Source organism: Phoenix dactylifera, chromosome 11 (assembly GCF_009389715.1).
Source record: "Phoenix dactylifera cultivar Barhee BC4 chromosome 11, palm_55x_up_171113_PBpolish2nd_filt_p, whole genome shotgun sequence".
In the NCBI taxonomy this organism is placed as follows: Eukaryota; Viridiplantae; Streptophyta; class Magnoliopsida; order Arecales; family Arecaceae; genus Phoenix; species Phoenix dactylifera.
In genome coordinates this window covers 24,215,251-24,229,173 of record NC_052402.1, presented here as the reverse complement: position 1 = coordinate 24,229,173, position 13,923 = coordinate 24,215,251, and the positions used below count along the sequence as shown (strand labels likewise).

The 13,923-nt window shown below is 35.6% G+C and overlaps 1 protein-coding gene and 16 non-coding genes across 17 annotated transcripts; 1 reads left to right on the top strand and 16 right to left on the bottom strand.

The window, feature by feature from the left end:
* Positions 1-289: 289 nt before the first annotated feature.
* LOC113463673 lies at positions 290-375 on the bottom strand. Its single transcript, XR_003388349.2, has one exon. It is a non-coding gene; the product is annotated as a small nucleolar RNA snoR114 (small nucleolar RNA).
* Positions 376-539: 164 nt separating this feature from the next.
* On the bottom strand, positions 540-624 carry LOC113463672. The gene has a single exon (XR_003388348.2). It is a non-coding gene; the product is annotated as a small nucleolar RNA snoR114 (small nucleolar RNA).
* Positions 625-1,262: 638 nt separating this feature from the next.
* LOC113463674 lies at positions 1,263-1,348 on the bottom strand. Its single transcript, XR_003388350.1, has one exon. It is a non-coding gene; the product is annotated as a small nucleolar RNA snoR114 (small nucleolar RNA).
* Positions 1,349-2,166: 818 nt separating this feature from the next.
* LOC120112654 lies at positions 2,167-2,251 on the bottom strand. The gene has a single exon (XR_005514229.1). It is a non-coding gene; the product is annotated as a small nucleolar RNA snoR114 (small nucleolar RNA).
* A 643-nt stretch (positions 2,252-2,894) lies between these two features.
* Positions 2,895-2,980, bottom strand: LOC120112634. The gene has a single exon (XR_005514208.1). It is a non-coding gene; the product is annotated as a small nucleolar RNA snoR114 (small nucleolar RNA).
* An 887-nt stretch (positions 2,981-3,867) lies between these two features.
* On the bottom strand, positions 3,868-3,953 carry LOC113462225. Its single transcript, XR_003384407.2, has one exon. It is a non-coding gene; the product is annotated as a small nucleolar RNA snoR114 (small nucleolar RNA).
* A 165-nt stretch (positions 3,954-4,118) lies between these two features.
* LOC113460976 lies at positions 4,119-4,203 on the bottom strand. Its single transcript, XR_003382807.2, has one exon. It is a non-coding gene; the product is annotated as a small nucleolar RNA snoR114 (small nucleolar RNA).
* A 643-nt stretch (positions 4,204-4,846) lies between these two features.
* LOC120112662 lies at positions 4,847-4,932 on the bottom strand. The gene has a single exon (XR_005514237.1). It is a non-coding gene; the product is annotated as a small nucleolar RNA snoR114 (small nucleolar RNA).
* A 166-nt stretch (positions 4,933-5,098) lies between these two features.
* LOC120112661 lies at positions 5,099-5,183 on the bottom strand. Its single transcript, XR_005514236.1, has one exon. It is a non-coding gene; the product is annotated as a small nucleolar RNA snoR114 (small nucleolar RNA).
* Positions 5,184-5,574: 391 nt separating this feature from the next.
* LOC113460973 lies at positions 5,575-5,660 on the bottom strand. Its single transcript, XR_003382804.2, has one exon. It is a non-coding gene; the product is annotated as a small nucleolar RNA snoR114 (small nucleolar RNA).
* An 886-nt stretch (positions 5,661-6,546) lies between these two features.
* Positions 6,547-6,632, bottom strand: LOC113462077. The gene has a single exon (XR_003384301.2). It is a non-coding gene; the product is annotated as a small nucleolar RNA snoR114 (small nucleolar RNA).
* A 165-nt stretch (positions 6,633-6,797) lies between these two features.
* On the bottom strand, positions 6,798-6,882 carry LOC113460974. Its single transcript, XR_003382805.2, has one exon. It is a non-coding gene; the product is annotated as a small nucleolar RNA snoR114 (small nucleolar RNA).
* A 640-nt stretch (positions 6,883-7,522) lies between these two features.
* LOC113462078 lies at positions 7,523-7,608 on the bottom strand. The gene has a single exon (XR_003384302.2). It is a non-coding gene; the product is annotated as a small nucleolar RNA snoR114 (small nucleolar RNA).
* Positions 7,609-8,246: 638 nt separating this feature from the next.
* Positions 8,247-8,332, bottom strand: LOC113462198. The gene has a single exon (XR_003384390.1). It is a non-coding gene; the product is annotated as a small nucleolar RNA snoR114 (small nucleolar RNA).
* A 947-nt stretch (positions 8,333-9,279) lies between these two features.
* LOC120112641 lies at positions 9,280-9,365 on the bottom strand. Its single transcript, XR_005514216.1, has one exon. It is a non-coding gene; the product is annotated as a small nucleolar RNA snoR114 (small nucleolar RNA).
* Positions 9,366-10,001: 636 nt separating this feature from the next.
* Positions 10,002-10,087, bottom strand: LOC120112656. Its single transcript, XR_005514231.1, has one exon. It is a non-coding gene; the product is annotated as a small nucleolar RNA snoR114 (small nucleolar RNA).
* Positions 10,088-11,734: 1,647 nt separating this feature from the next.
* LOC103722890 (CASP-like protein 1B1) lies at positions 11,735-13,071 on the top strand. The gene is made up of 3 exons (XM_008813611.3): positions 11,735-12,073; positions 12,267-12,378; positions 12,663-13,071. The coding sequence occupies exons 1-3, from the start codon at positions 11,847-11,849 to the stop codon at positions 12,891-12,893; spliced, it is 570 nt and encodes a 189-aa protein (XP_008811833.1). The 5' UTR covers positions 11,735-11,846; the 3' UTR covers positions 12,894-13,071.
* The last annotated feature ends 852 nt before the right edge of the window (positions 13,072-13,923 follow it).

The following is a 13,923-nucleotide window of genomic DNA, read 5'->3' as shown; positions in this document are numbered from 1 at the left end:
AAATTTAAATGACTAAAATATCCTTAATGGGTGGACATGCAAATAGATCGCAATTTCGATAGTAGGAGAAGAAGACAGGGACAATAGCATAATTTTAAATTTTTATTTTATTTTTAATTAATATAAATATAATTTTTCTTAACACCTTAGAACAACCGTTATATTAGGGTTATTTGTACAATAACAAAGTTTTACGAGAGTATACATGCAAATATCAATTTTGGAAGGATACTCATGCAAAATTCGATATTTAGAAGCATATCCATTAAAAAAAATCTAAGAAAAGAAAGTGCTCAGGAGCGTTGAGGTCAACTAATAATCAGACGATTGTGATGCACCGCGGCATCACAGGAAGCGCTATTCTCCTCATTGCTCCTTTTTCCACTGTTGGCGCGAGAGAGGATCGAACCCTCGACCTCAGGATCAACTCTTAAGAGGATACGAGACAAACTGCGACACAGCCAGATGATGGAATTAGTATGCTGAAAATATTTAAAACCTCTTTAAAACGAATCCTCTTTCGGGGACCAAAAAAGAAAGAGCTCAGGGGCGTTGAGGTCATCCGATAATCAGACGGTCGTGATGCTCCCGGCATCACAGGATGTGCTGTCATCCTCATTGCTCTTTTTTCCATTAATGGGGTGAGAGAGGATCGAACACTCGACCTTAGGATGACTTTTAAAAAGAGGTGGGACCCACTACGCCGCGATCGGATGATGAAATTTGTATGCTGAAAATATTTAAATTCTATTTAAAATGAACCCTCTTTCAGGGACAAAAACAAGAAAGTTTTTTTTTTGTGTGTGTGCATGAAATCCCACCTAAATATCGAGTTTTACATTAATACTCTTCTAAATTAATATATGTATGTATATCCTAGTAAAATATTTGTTTTGCTATTTATCCTTTTTTTATTTTTGTTTTTGAATATATACCTATGCCATCTAACGACGCTAAAAAATTAACGATTCTAAACTAAAATGACTAAAATATCCTTAATGGGTAGGCATGCAAATAGATCGCAATCTCGATAGTAGAAGAGGAACACAGGAACGATAGCATAATTTTAAATTTTTATTTTATTTTTAATTTATATAAATATAATTTTTCTTAACACCATTAAAACAACCGTTATATTAGGGGCATTTGTACAATAACAAAGTTTTACGAGAGTATATATGCAAATATCAATTTTGGAAGGATACTAATGCAAAATTTGATATTTAGAAGCATATCCATAAAAAAAAATCTAAGAAAAGAAAGAGCTCAAGAAAGCTGAGGTCATCTGATAATCAGACGGTTGTGATGCACCCCGTTATCACAGTTAGCGCTGTTCTCCTCATTGCTCTTTTTTCCATTGCCGCGACCAGATGATGAAAATTGTATGCTGAAAATATCTAAAACCTATTTAAAACAAATACTCTTCCAGGGAACAAAAACAAGAAAGTTTTTTTTTTCGTGTGCATGAATACCCTCCTAAATATCGAGTTTTACATGAATGCTCTTCTAAATTAATATTTGTATGTACGTCCTAGTAAAATACTTGTTTTGTTATTTATCCTTTTTTCATTTTTGTTTTTCCATATATACCCATGCCACTAACGACGCTAAAAAATTAAAGATTTTAAATTTAAATGACTAAAATATTCGTAATGAGTAGACATGCAAATAGATCGCAATCTCGATAGTAGGAGAGGAAGACAGGAACAATAGCATAATTATAAATTTTTATTTTATTTTTAATTAACATAAATATAATTTTTCTTAACATCATTAGAACTACCGTTATATTAGAGGCATTTGTACAATAACAAAGTTTTACGAGAGTATACATGCAAATATCAATTTTGGAAGGATACTAATGCAAAATTTGATATTTAGAAGCATATCCAAAAAAAAAATCTAAGAAAAGAAAAAGCTCAGGAGCGCTGAGTTCATCTGATAATCAAGCGGTTGTGATGCGCCCCGGCATCACAGGAAGCGCTGTTCGCCTCATTTCTCTTTTTTTCACTGTTGGCGTGAGAGAGGATCGAACCCTCGACCTTAGGATCAACTCTTAAGAGGATACGAGACAAACTGCGACACAGCCAAATGATGGAATTAGTATGCTGAAAATATTTAAAACCTATTTAAAATGAATCCTCTTTCAGGGGACCAAAAAAGAAAGAGCTCAGGGGCATTAAGGTCATCCGATAATCAGACGATCGTGATGCTCCCGGCATCACAGGATGCGCTGTCGTCCTCATTGCTCTTTTTTCCATTAATGGGGTGAGAGAGGATCGAACACTCGACCTTAGGATGACTTTTAGAAAGAGGTGGGACCAACTACGCCGCGATTGGATGATGAAATTTGTATGCTAAAAATATTTAAAATCTATTTAAAATGAATCCTCTTCCAGGGACAAAAACAAGAAAGTTTTTTTTTTTGTGTGTGTGTGTGCACGAATACCCTCCTAAATATCGAGTTTTACATGAATACTCTTCGAAATTAATATATGTATGTATATCCTTATAAATATTTGTTTTGCTATTTGTCCTTTTTTTTATTTTTGTTTTTGCATACATACCCATGCCATCTAACGACGCTAAAAAATTAACGATTTTAAACTAAAATGACTAAAATATCCTTAATGGGTAGACATGCAAATAGATCGCAACCTCGATAGTAGAAGAGGAAGACAGGAACGATAGCATAATTTTAAATTTTTATTTTATTTTTAATTAATATAAATATAATTTTTCTTAACATCGTTTGAACAACCGTTATGTTAGGGGCATTTGTACAATAACAAAGTTTTACTAGAGTATACATGCAAATATCAATTTTGGAAGGATACTAATGCAAAATTTGATATTTAGAAGCATATCCATAAAAAAAAATCTAAGAAAAGAAAGAGCTCAAGAGCGCTGAGGTCATCTGATAATCAGACGGTTGTGATGCACCGCGGCATCACATATAGTGCTGTTCTCCTCATTGCTCTTTTTTTCATTGTTGGCATGAGAGAGGATCGACCCCTCGACCTCAGGATCAACTCTTAAGAGGATACGAGACAAACTGCGACACAGCCAGATGATGGAATTAGTATGCTAAAAATATTTAAAACCTATTTAAAATGAATTCCAAGGGACCAAAAAAAAAGAGTTCAGGGTCGCTGAGGTCATCCGATAATCAGACGATCCTGATGCTCCCGGCATCACAGGATGCGCTGTCGTCCTCATTGCTCTTTTTTCCTCTGATGGGGTGAGAGAGGATCGAACACTCGACCTTAGAATGACTTTTAAGAAGAGGTGGGACAAACTACGCCGCGACTGGATGATGGAAATTGTATGCTAAAAATATTTGAAACCTATTTAAAACGAATCCTCATCCAGGGACAAAAACAAGAAAGTTTTTTTTTTTTTTTTGTGTGCATGAATACCCTCCTAAATATCGTGTTTTACATGAATACTCCTCTAAATTAATATTTGTATGTATGTCGTAGTAAAATACTTGTTTTGCTATTTATCATTTTTTTATTTTTGTTTTTGCATATATAAAACCACGCTATCTAACAATGCTAAAAAATTAACGATTTTAAATTAAAATAACTAAAATATTTTTAATGGGTGGAAATGCAACTAGATCGCAATCTCAATAGTAGGAGAAGAAGACGGAAACAATAGCATAATTTTAAAATTTTAATTTATATTTAATTAATATAACTATAATTTTTCTTAAAACCGTTAGAACAACCATTGTATTAGGGGCATTTGTACAATAACAAAGTTTTACGAGAGTATACATGCAAATATCAATTTTGGAAGGATACTCATGCAAAATTCGATATTTAGAAGCATATCCATAAAAAAAAAATCTAAGAAAAGAAAGAGCTCAGGAGTGCTGAGGTCATCTGATAATCAGACGATTGTGATGCACCCCGGCATCACAGGAAGCGTTGTTCTCCTCATTGCTCTTTTTTCCACTATTGGCGTGAGAGAGGATTGAACCCTCGACCCCAGGATCAACTCTTAAGAGGATACGAGACTAACTGCGACACAGCCAGATGATGGAATTAGTATGCTAAAAATATTTAATACCTATTTAAAACGAATCCTCTTTCAGGGGACCAAAAAAGAAAGAGCTCAGAGGCGCTGAGGTCATCCGATAATCCAAATGTCGTGATGCTCCCGGCATCACAGGATGCGCTGTCATCCTCATTGCTCTTTTTTTCATTGATGGGGTGTGAGAGAATCGACCACTCAACCTTAGGGTGACTTTTTAGAAGAGGTGGGACCAACTACGCCGCGACCGAATGATGAAATTTGTTTGTTGAAAATATCTAAAACCTATTTAAAACGAATCCTCTTCTAGGGACAAAAACAAGAAAGTTTTTTTTTTTTTTTTTGTGTGTGCATGAATACCCTCCTAAATATCAAGTTTTACATGAATACTCTTCTAAATTAATATCTGTATGTATATCCTAGTAAAATACTAGTTTTGCAATTTATCCTTTTTTCATTTTTGTTTTTCCATATATACCCATGCCACTAACGACGCTAAAAAATTAAAGATTTTAAATTTAAATGACTAAAATATCCTTAATGGGTAGACATGTAAATAGATCGCAATCTCGATAGTAGGAGAGGAAGAGAAGAACAATAGCATAATTTTAAATTTTTATTTTATTTTTAATTAATATAAATATAATTTTTCTTATCACTGTTAGAACAACCGTTATATTAGAGGCATTTGTACAATAACAAAGTTTTACGAGAGTATACATGCAAATATCAATTTTGGAAGGATACTAATGCAAAATTTGATATTTAGAAGCATATCCATAAAAAAAAAATCTAAGAAAAGAAAAAGCTCAGGAGCGCTGAGTTCATCTGATAATCGAGCGGTTGTGATGCGCCCCGGCATCACAGGAAGCGCTGTTCTCCTCATTTCTCTTTTTTCCACTGTTGGCGTGAGAGAGGATCGAACCCTCGACCTCGGGATCAACTCTTAAGAGGATACGAGACAAACTGCGACACAGCCAGATGATGGAATTAGTATGCTAAAAAATATTTAAAACCTATTTAAAATGAATTCTCTTCCAAGGGACCGAAAAAGAAAGAGCTCAAAGGCATTGAGGTCATCCGATAATCAGACGGTCGTGATGCTCCCAGCATCACAGGATGCGCTGTCGTCCTCATTGCTCTTTTTTCCACCGATGGGGTGAGAGAGGATCAAACACTCGACCTTAGAATGACTTTTAGGAAGAGGTGGGACAAACTACGCTGCGACTGGATGATGAAAATTGTATGCTGAAAATATCTAAAACCTATTTAAAACGAATCCTCATCCAGGGACAAAAATAAGAAAGTTTTTTTTTTGTGTGTGTGTGTGCATGAATACCCTCCTAAACACCGTGTTAATTAATATAAATATAATTTTTCTTAACACTCTTAGAACAATCGTTATATTAGGGGCATTTGTATAATAACAAAGTTTTACGAGAGTATACATACAAATATCAATTTTGGAAGGGTACTCATGCAAAATTCAATATTTAGAGGCATATCCATAAAAAAAAAATCTAAGAAAAGAAAGAGCTCAGGGGCGCAGAGGTCATCTGATAATCAGATGGTTGTGATGCACCCCGACATCACAGGAAGCGTTGTTCTCCTTATTGCTCTTTTTTCCATTGTTGGCGTGAGAGAGGATCGAACCCTCGACCTCAGGATCAACTCTTAAGAGGATACGAGACAAACTGCGACAGCCAGATGATGGAATTAGTATGCTGAAAATATTTAAAACCTATTTAAAACAAATCCTCTTCCAAGGGACCAAAAAAGAAAGAGCTCAGGGGTGCTGAGGTCATCCGATAATCAGACGGTCGTGATGCTCCCGGCATCAAAGGATGTGCTGTCGTCCTCATTGCACTTTTTTCCACTGATGGGGTGAGAGAGGATCGAACACTTGACCTTAGGATGACTTTCAAGAAGAGGTGGGACCAACTACGCCGCGACCGGATGATGAAATTTGTATGCTGAATATATCTAAAACCTATTTAAAACGAATCCTCTTCCATGGACAAAAACAAGAAAGTTTTTTTTTTGTGCGTGCATGAATACCCTCCTAAATATCGTGTTTACATGAATACTCTTCTAAATTAATATTTGTATGTATATCCTAGTAAAATACTTGTTTTGGTATTTATCATTTTTTTTAATTTTGTTTTTGCATATATATACCCATCCTATCTAATGACGCTAAAAAGTTAATGATTTTAAATTAAAATAACTAAAATATCCTTAATGTGTAGAAATGCAAAAAGTTTGCAATCTCGATAGTAGGAGAAGAAGACAGGAACAATAGCGTAATTTTAAATTTTTATTTTATTTTTAATTAATATAAATATAATTTTTTTGATACTATTAGAACAACCGATATATTAGGGGCATTTATAGAATAACAAAATTTTACGAGAGTATACATGCAAATATCAATTTTGAAAAGATACTCATGCAAAATTCGATATTTAGAAGCATATCCATAAAAAAAAAATCTAAAAAAAGAAAGTGCTCAGGAGCGCTGAGGTCATCTGATAATCAGACGGTTGTTATGCACCCCGGCATCAAAGGAAGCGTTGTTCTCCTCATTGCTCTTTTTTCTACTGTCGGCGTGAGAGCGGATCGAACCCTCGACCTCAGGATCAACTCTTAAGAGGATACGAGACGAACTGCGACACAGCCAGATGATGGAATTAGTATGCTGAAAATATTTAAAACCTATTTAAAATGAATCCTCTTTCAGGGGACCAAAAAAGAAAGAGCTCAGAGGCGCTGAGGTCATCCGATAATCAGACGGTCGTGATGCTCCCGGCATCACATGATGCGCTCTCGTCCTCATTGCTATTTTTTCCACTGATGGGGTGAGAGAGGATCGAACACTCGACCTTAGGATGACTTTTAGGAAGATGTGGGACCAACTACGCCGCGACCGGATGATGAAATTTGTATGCTGAAAATATCTAAAACCTATTTAAAACGAATCCTCTTACAGGGACAAAAACAAGAAAGTTTTTTTTTTTTGTTTGTGTGCATGAGTACCCTCCTAAATATCGAGTTTTATATGAATACTCTTCTAAATTAATATTTGTATGTATATCCTGATAAAATACTTGTTTTGCTATTTATCCTTTTTTTATTTTTATTTTTGCATATATACCCATGCCATCTAACGTCGCTGAAAAATTAACGATTTTAAATTAAAATGACTAAAATTTTCTTAATGGGCAGACATGCAAATAGATCGCAATCTCGATAGTAGAAGAGGAAGACAAAAACAATAGCACAATTTTAAATTTTTATTTTATTTTTAATTAACATAAATATAAGTTTTCTTAACACCATTAGAACAGCTGTTATATTAGGGGCATTTGTATAATAACAATGGTTTACGAGAATATACATGCAAATATCAATTTTGGAAGGATACTCATGCAACATTCGATATGTAGAAGCATATCCATAAAAAAAAATCTAAGAAAAGATAGAGCTCGGGAGCGCTGAGGTCATCTGATATTCAGACGGTTGTGATGCGCCCCGGCATCACAGGAAGCGCTGTTCTCCTCATTGCTCTTTTTTCCACTGTTGGCGCGATCGAGGATCGAACCCTCGACCTCAAGATCACTTTTAAGAAGAGGTGGGACCAACTACGCCGTGACCGGATGATGAAATTTTTATCCTGAAAATATCTAATAACTATTTAAAATGAATCCTCTTCGAGGGACTAAAACAAGAAAGCTTTTTTTTTGTGTGTGCATGAATACCCTCCTAAATATCGAGTTTTACGTGAATACTCTTCCAAATTAATATTTGTATGTATATCCTTGTAAAATACTTGTTTTGCTATTTATCCTTTTTTTATTTTTGTTTTTGCATATATACCCATGCTATCTAACGACGCTAAAAAATTAATAATTTTAAATTAAAATGACCAAAATATCCTTAATGGGTAAACATGTAAATAGATCGCAATCTCGATAGTAGGAGAAGAAGACAGGAATAATAGCATAATTTTAAATTTTTATTTTATTTTTAATTAATATAACTATAATTTTTCTTAATACCGTTAGAACAACCGTTATATTAGAGGCATTTGTAAAATAACAAAGTTTTACGAGAGTATACATGCAAATATCAATTTTGGAAGGATACTCATGCAAAATTCGCTATTTAGAAGCATATCCATAAAAAAAAAAATCTAAGAAAAGAAAGAGCTCAGGAGCGCTGAGGTCATATGATAATCAGACGGTTATGATGCACCCTGACATCACAGGAAGCGATGTTCTCCTCATTGCACTTTTTTCCACTGTTGGCGCGAGAGAGGATCGAACCCTCGACCTCAGGATCAACTCTTAAGAGGATACGAGACAAACTACGACACAACCAAATGATGGAATTAGTATGCTGAAAATATTTAAAACCTATTTAAAACGAATCCTCTTCCGAGGGACCAAAAAAGAAAGAGCTCAAGGGTGCTGAGGTCATCCGATAATCAGACGGTTGTGATGCTCCCGGCATCACAGGATGCGCTTTCGTCTTCATTGCACTTTTTTCCACTGATGGGGTGAGAGAAGATCGAAAACTCGACCTTAGGATGACTTTTAAGAAGAGGTGGGACCAACTACGCCGCGATCGGATGATGAAATTTGTATGCTGAAAATATTTAAAATCTATTTAAAACGAATCCTCTTCCAAGGACAAAAACAAGAAAGTTTTTTTTTTGCATGAATACCCTCCTAAATATCGAGTTTTACATGAATACTCTTCTAAATTAATATTTGGTTGTATATCCTAGTAAAATACTTGTTTTGCTATTTATCCTTTTTTTATTTTTGTTTTTGCATATATACCCATGCTATCTGACGACGCTAAAAAATTAACGATTTTAAATTAAAATGACTAAAATATTCTTAATGGGTAGATATGCAAAAAGATCGCAATCTCAATAGTAGGAGGAGACAGGAACAATAGCATATAAATATAATTAATATTTTAAATTTTTAAAATTAATTCTAATTAATATAAAAGTTTTAAAATATAATTAATATTTTAAATTTTTATTTTAATTCTAATTAATATAAATATAATTTTTTTAACACCGTTAGAACAACCGTTATATTAGGGAAATTTGTACAATAATAAAGTTTTACGAGGGTATACATGCAAATATCAATTTTGGAAGGATACTCATGCAAAATTCGATATTTAGAAGCATATCCATAAAAAAAAATCTAAGAAAAGAAAGAGCTCAGGAGTGCTGAGGTCATCTGATAATCAAATGGTTGTGATGCACCCCGCCATCACAGGAAGCGCTGTTCTCCTCGTTGCTTTTTTTTCCACTGATGGTGTGAGAGAGGATCGAACACTTGACCTTAGGATGACTTTTAAGAAGAGGTGGGACCAACTACGCCGCGACGGGATAATGAAATTTGTATCCTGAAAATATCTAAAAACTATTTAAAATGAATCCTCTTCCGGGGACAAAAACAAGGAAGTTTTTTTTTGTGTGTGCATGAATACCCTCCTAAATATCGTGTTTTACATGAATACTCTTGTAAATTAATATTTGTATGTATATCCTAGTAAAATACTTGTTTTGCTATTTATCCTTTTTTATTTTTGTTTTTGCATATATATACCCATGCTATCTAACGACGCTAAAAAATTAACGATTTTAAATTAAAATGACTAAAATATTCTTAATGGGTAGACATGCAAATAGATCGCAATCTCGGTTGTAGGAGAAGAAGACAGGAACAATAGCATAATTTTAAATTTTTATTTTATTTTTAATTAATATAAGTATAATTTTTCTTTACACCGTTAGAACAACTGTTATATTAGGGGCATTTGTACAATAACAAAGTTTTACGAGAGTATACATGCAAATATCAATTTTGGAAGGATACTCATGCAAAATTTGATATTTAGAAGCATATCCATAAAAAAAAAATCTAAGAAAGAAAGAGTTCAGGAGCGTTGAGGTCATCTGATAATCAGACGGTTGTGATGCACCCCGGTATCACAATAAGTGTTGTTCTCCTCATTGCTCTTTTTTCCACTGTTGGCGCGAGAGAGGATCAAACCCTCGACCTCAGGATCAACTCTTAAGAGGATACGAGACAAACTACGACACAGCCAGATGATGGAATTAGTTTGCTGAAAATATTTAAAATCCTTTTAAAACGAATCCTCTTCCAAGGGACCAAAAAAGAAAGAGCTCAGAGGCGTCATGATGCTCGGCATCACAGGATGCGCTGTCATCCTCACTGCTCCTTTTTCCACTGATGGGGTGAGAGAGGATCGAACACTCGACCTTAGGATGACTTTTAAGAAGAGGTGGGACCAACTACGCTGCGACCGAATGATGAAATTTGTATGCTGAAAATAGCTAAAACCTATTTAAAACGAATCCTCTTCCAGGGACAAAAACAAGAAAGTTTTTTTTTTTTTTGTGCATGAACACCCTCCTAAATTTCGAGTTTACATTAATACTCTTCTAAATTAATATTTATATATATATATCCTAGTAAAATACTTGTTTTTCTATTTATCTTTTTTTTTGTTTTTGTATATATACCCATGCTATCTAACGACGCTAAAAAATTAACGATTTTAAATTAAAATGACTAAAATATCCTTAATGGGTAGACATGCAAATAGATCGCAATCTCGATAGTAGGAGAAGAAGATAGGAGCAATAGCATAATTTTGAATTTTTATTTTATTTTTAATTAATATAAATATAATTTTTCTTAATACCGTTAGAACAATCGTTATATTAGGAGCATTTGTACAATAACAAAATTTTACGAAAGTATATATGTAAATATCAATTTAAGGATACTCATACAAAATTCGATATTTAGAAGTATATATATAAAAAAAATCTAAGAAAAAAAAGTGCTCAGGACCACTGAAGCCATCTGATAATCAAACAGTTAGGATGCAACCCGGCATCATAGAATGCGCTGTCCTCCTCGTTTTTTTCCAACTGTTGGGGTGAGAGAGGCTCGAACTCAGGATAACTCTTTAGAAGCTATGAGACCTACGCGCTAGCCAACTGCGCCACCACCCCTGGACAATCCTATTTTAAAACCTATTTAAAACGAGTCCTTTTCCACGGGAGCCCTCATCTCATCCGAAAATCAGACGGCTGTGATGCGCCCTCTGGTCCACTAATTGAGTAATTTCTTTGGGGTGATAAGAGGCTCGAAACTCCCGACCCCAGGATAACCCAAGAAGCCATGAGACCTGCGCGCTGACCTACTGCGCCGCCACCCCGAGCTGGTAGTATATATCTCCGGTAAAATCTTTGAAGTCTCGAACCAAAATCCAACAACCCAACCTCATCAAACTTTAGCCAATTAGCCATCCTTCACAAAGTTTCCAGCCAAACATGGGAAACTTCTGGGAGTGGTAGTTCCATTTAGCCACTTTCTAATCAAACAACCCAAATGCACCATCTAGACAATTAAGAACGTTCCTAGATAGTTCTTGTTAGTTGCATCAAACCCAGAATTTTCTTTGATATATAGAGATCACCATTTTTTAAAAATTAAATCCAAATGATGAGCACAGAATGTGGCTTAGTATTGTCTCCATGATTAAGCCATCTCATGAGGTTCTTAAACATTTCCTTTAGACAAACGGGTTGGCATGACAAGAGAAAATGTAGCAACACTAATACTCGAGACTTGGAAGCAATAATGCATGAGGACTCAAAACTATAACTGATACAAGAGATCATGCATTCGATATAACCTTCATCCTCTCATTGCCATTCCCATGCCCATCGGTTCTCTCTAGACATGGCTATTGAGAACAGCAAGGAAACAGGACTGGGCTACAGGCAGAAAGCTAGGGTGCTTGGCCTGCTACTAGTTTTGCTGAGGTTGGCAGCTCTGTTGGCCACAGCTACAGCCACTGTGGTTATGGCACTCAACAAGCAGACCAAAAGAGAGACCGTTGCCTATGTGGGCACTACTCCCATCGTCCAAACCTTCACTGCCAAGTTCCAGCATACACCTGCTTTTGTGTAAGCTTTCGCATATATTTGTAGCCATGCATATTTATTTCCTACTACTCCCTTGAGTCTGGTTAACTAATTTAAATAAAAAAGAAGAGATTTTCTTATAAAATTTCATCTAATTTTGATTTGATTTTTTGGGGAAATTCAAGCAATTCTTGGTATTTAGATATACTGACCATATGTTATCATCTCTCCTCAGGTATTTTGTGGGAGCCAATGCTGTAGCCAGCTTATACAGTCTGATGGTGCTGCTGCTCAGGCCCTTCATGAAACGCAAGTCTCATGAGATTTTCCAGCACCTAGGAGGAATGGTAACAAGATTCCTCTCTCACATCCAGGGAATAGAAATCTCTTTCATCAGTTCATTGAATAAATTAAGCTTCCACTTGGATAGTCCTAGGTTACTACTATTGTGTCATGGCCCAGGACCAAACAGGCCAGGTTTAGCTCAAGCCATGGATAGTTAGGCCATTACCGCATCTCTCTTTTGAAGGAAACTATATCAGAAACTATCTACCAACTAATATCAGAAACTATCTACCAACTAATAAATTATCAGGGAGCAGTGACATATAGAACTTGGGTGGTTGGGCAGGTAATGGTGAGTGTAGTGGCAAGCGGTGCCGCCGCAGCAGCTGCAATGGCTGAGTTGGGAAAGAAAGGAAACTTGCATGCAAGATGGAACCCAATATGCGACAGATTCGATGCCTTCTGCTGCCGCGGAGGCGTGGCTCTCATCGCGTCCTTCATCGGAGCGGCTCTCCTTATGATCCTCAATGCAGTGTCCACCATCACTCTCTTGAAGAATGTAGCTATCCAGGATTAGTCCTTTATCTCATTTCCCTTTCACGTGTAATTTTGTGATGAATTGTGTGTTCCCCACTTCCCCTATACCAGTTTGGCCTTTCAGTGAGCTGAGTGGAACCTAATGGCCCTCTCTAAGGCCTACTGGAAGGAAGTTTCATGTTTAAACATTGCCTTGTCAAGTCTTACAGTGTTTGTCATTTTATGCTTTTGCTTGTGACTCGAGAAAAGAAACGTTACAGACAAAAGGGTGAGTCTAAATTAAGCAAGACGTAGATTATCACTGTACTTCCTTTGTCACCTTGTACTAATTGGCTACGTCCATACCAAAGCCTAAAGTTATGTTTCATAGTCTATTGGAAGTCTCTTTCTAATAGCTGGATGTGTCTAAATGGATATATACTAGGTGAAGAGAAGCACTGGAACTTCCTTCTATAATTGCTATCTTCCTCTTATTGGAGAGAATAATTTGGATGAGAGTTTAATGAGTCCCATCGGTAGCCCTACGATATTGCTAAATTAATATATACTCTCTATGTTGGGGTAGGTTAGGTTAGGATTTTCTTATAAGAATTGTTCAATACTCTGAAAGATTCCATAGCCCGGAGGTCGGCGGAGTGTTGCTATCAAGACTCTCGGTCAATTAATTATGAGGCAAGTAGGATTTGAATGCCATTTGGTGCAACATATCAACCTAAGTGTGAGAGGCTATGTGGCTAATTTGGAGGATAGTCACATAAACATCCGAAGCAATAGAAGTGAATAGATGTTGGATTTTTAGGGTGATGTTGCCATATAACCAAATGAAGTCGACCATGTAATCTGTTCCTTTTATATGTCAGCAAATCTAGTCGCTGATCACATAATATTTAATATATAGCTCATGTTGAACGAAGATAATTTTACTATAAACTATAAGAAAGATATACAAATGAGAGGCCAATGGTGAGGTGAGCATAAATATTTTGCAGTAATTGGTTGTCATGCGCTGACTGCAAAAGATTGCAGTATCTTTGTTATTCACTGTTGTCCGTTGAAAAAAAATTTAGCAA

Coding starts and splice junctions, on each gene's coding strand:
- LOC103722890 (XM_008813611.3), top strand. CDS start 11,847: ATGGCTATTGAGAACAGCAAGGAAACAGGACTGGGCTACAGGCAGAAA. Junction 12,074..12,266: donor CAGCATACACCTGCTTTTGT/GTAAGCTTTCGC, acceptor ATCTCTCCTCAG/GTATTTTGTGGGAGCCAATG. Junction 12,379..12,662: donor TCCAGCACCTAGGAGGAATG/GTAACAAGATTC, acceptor GTGGTTGGGCAG/GTAATGGTGAGTGTAGTGGC.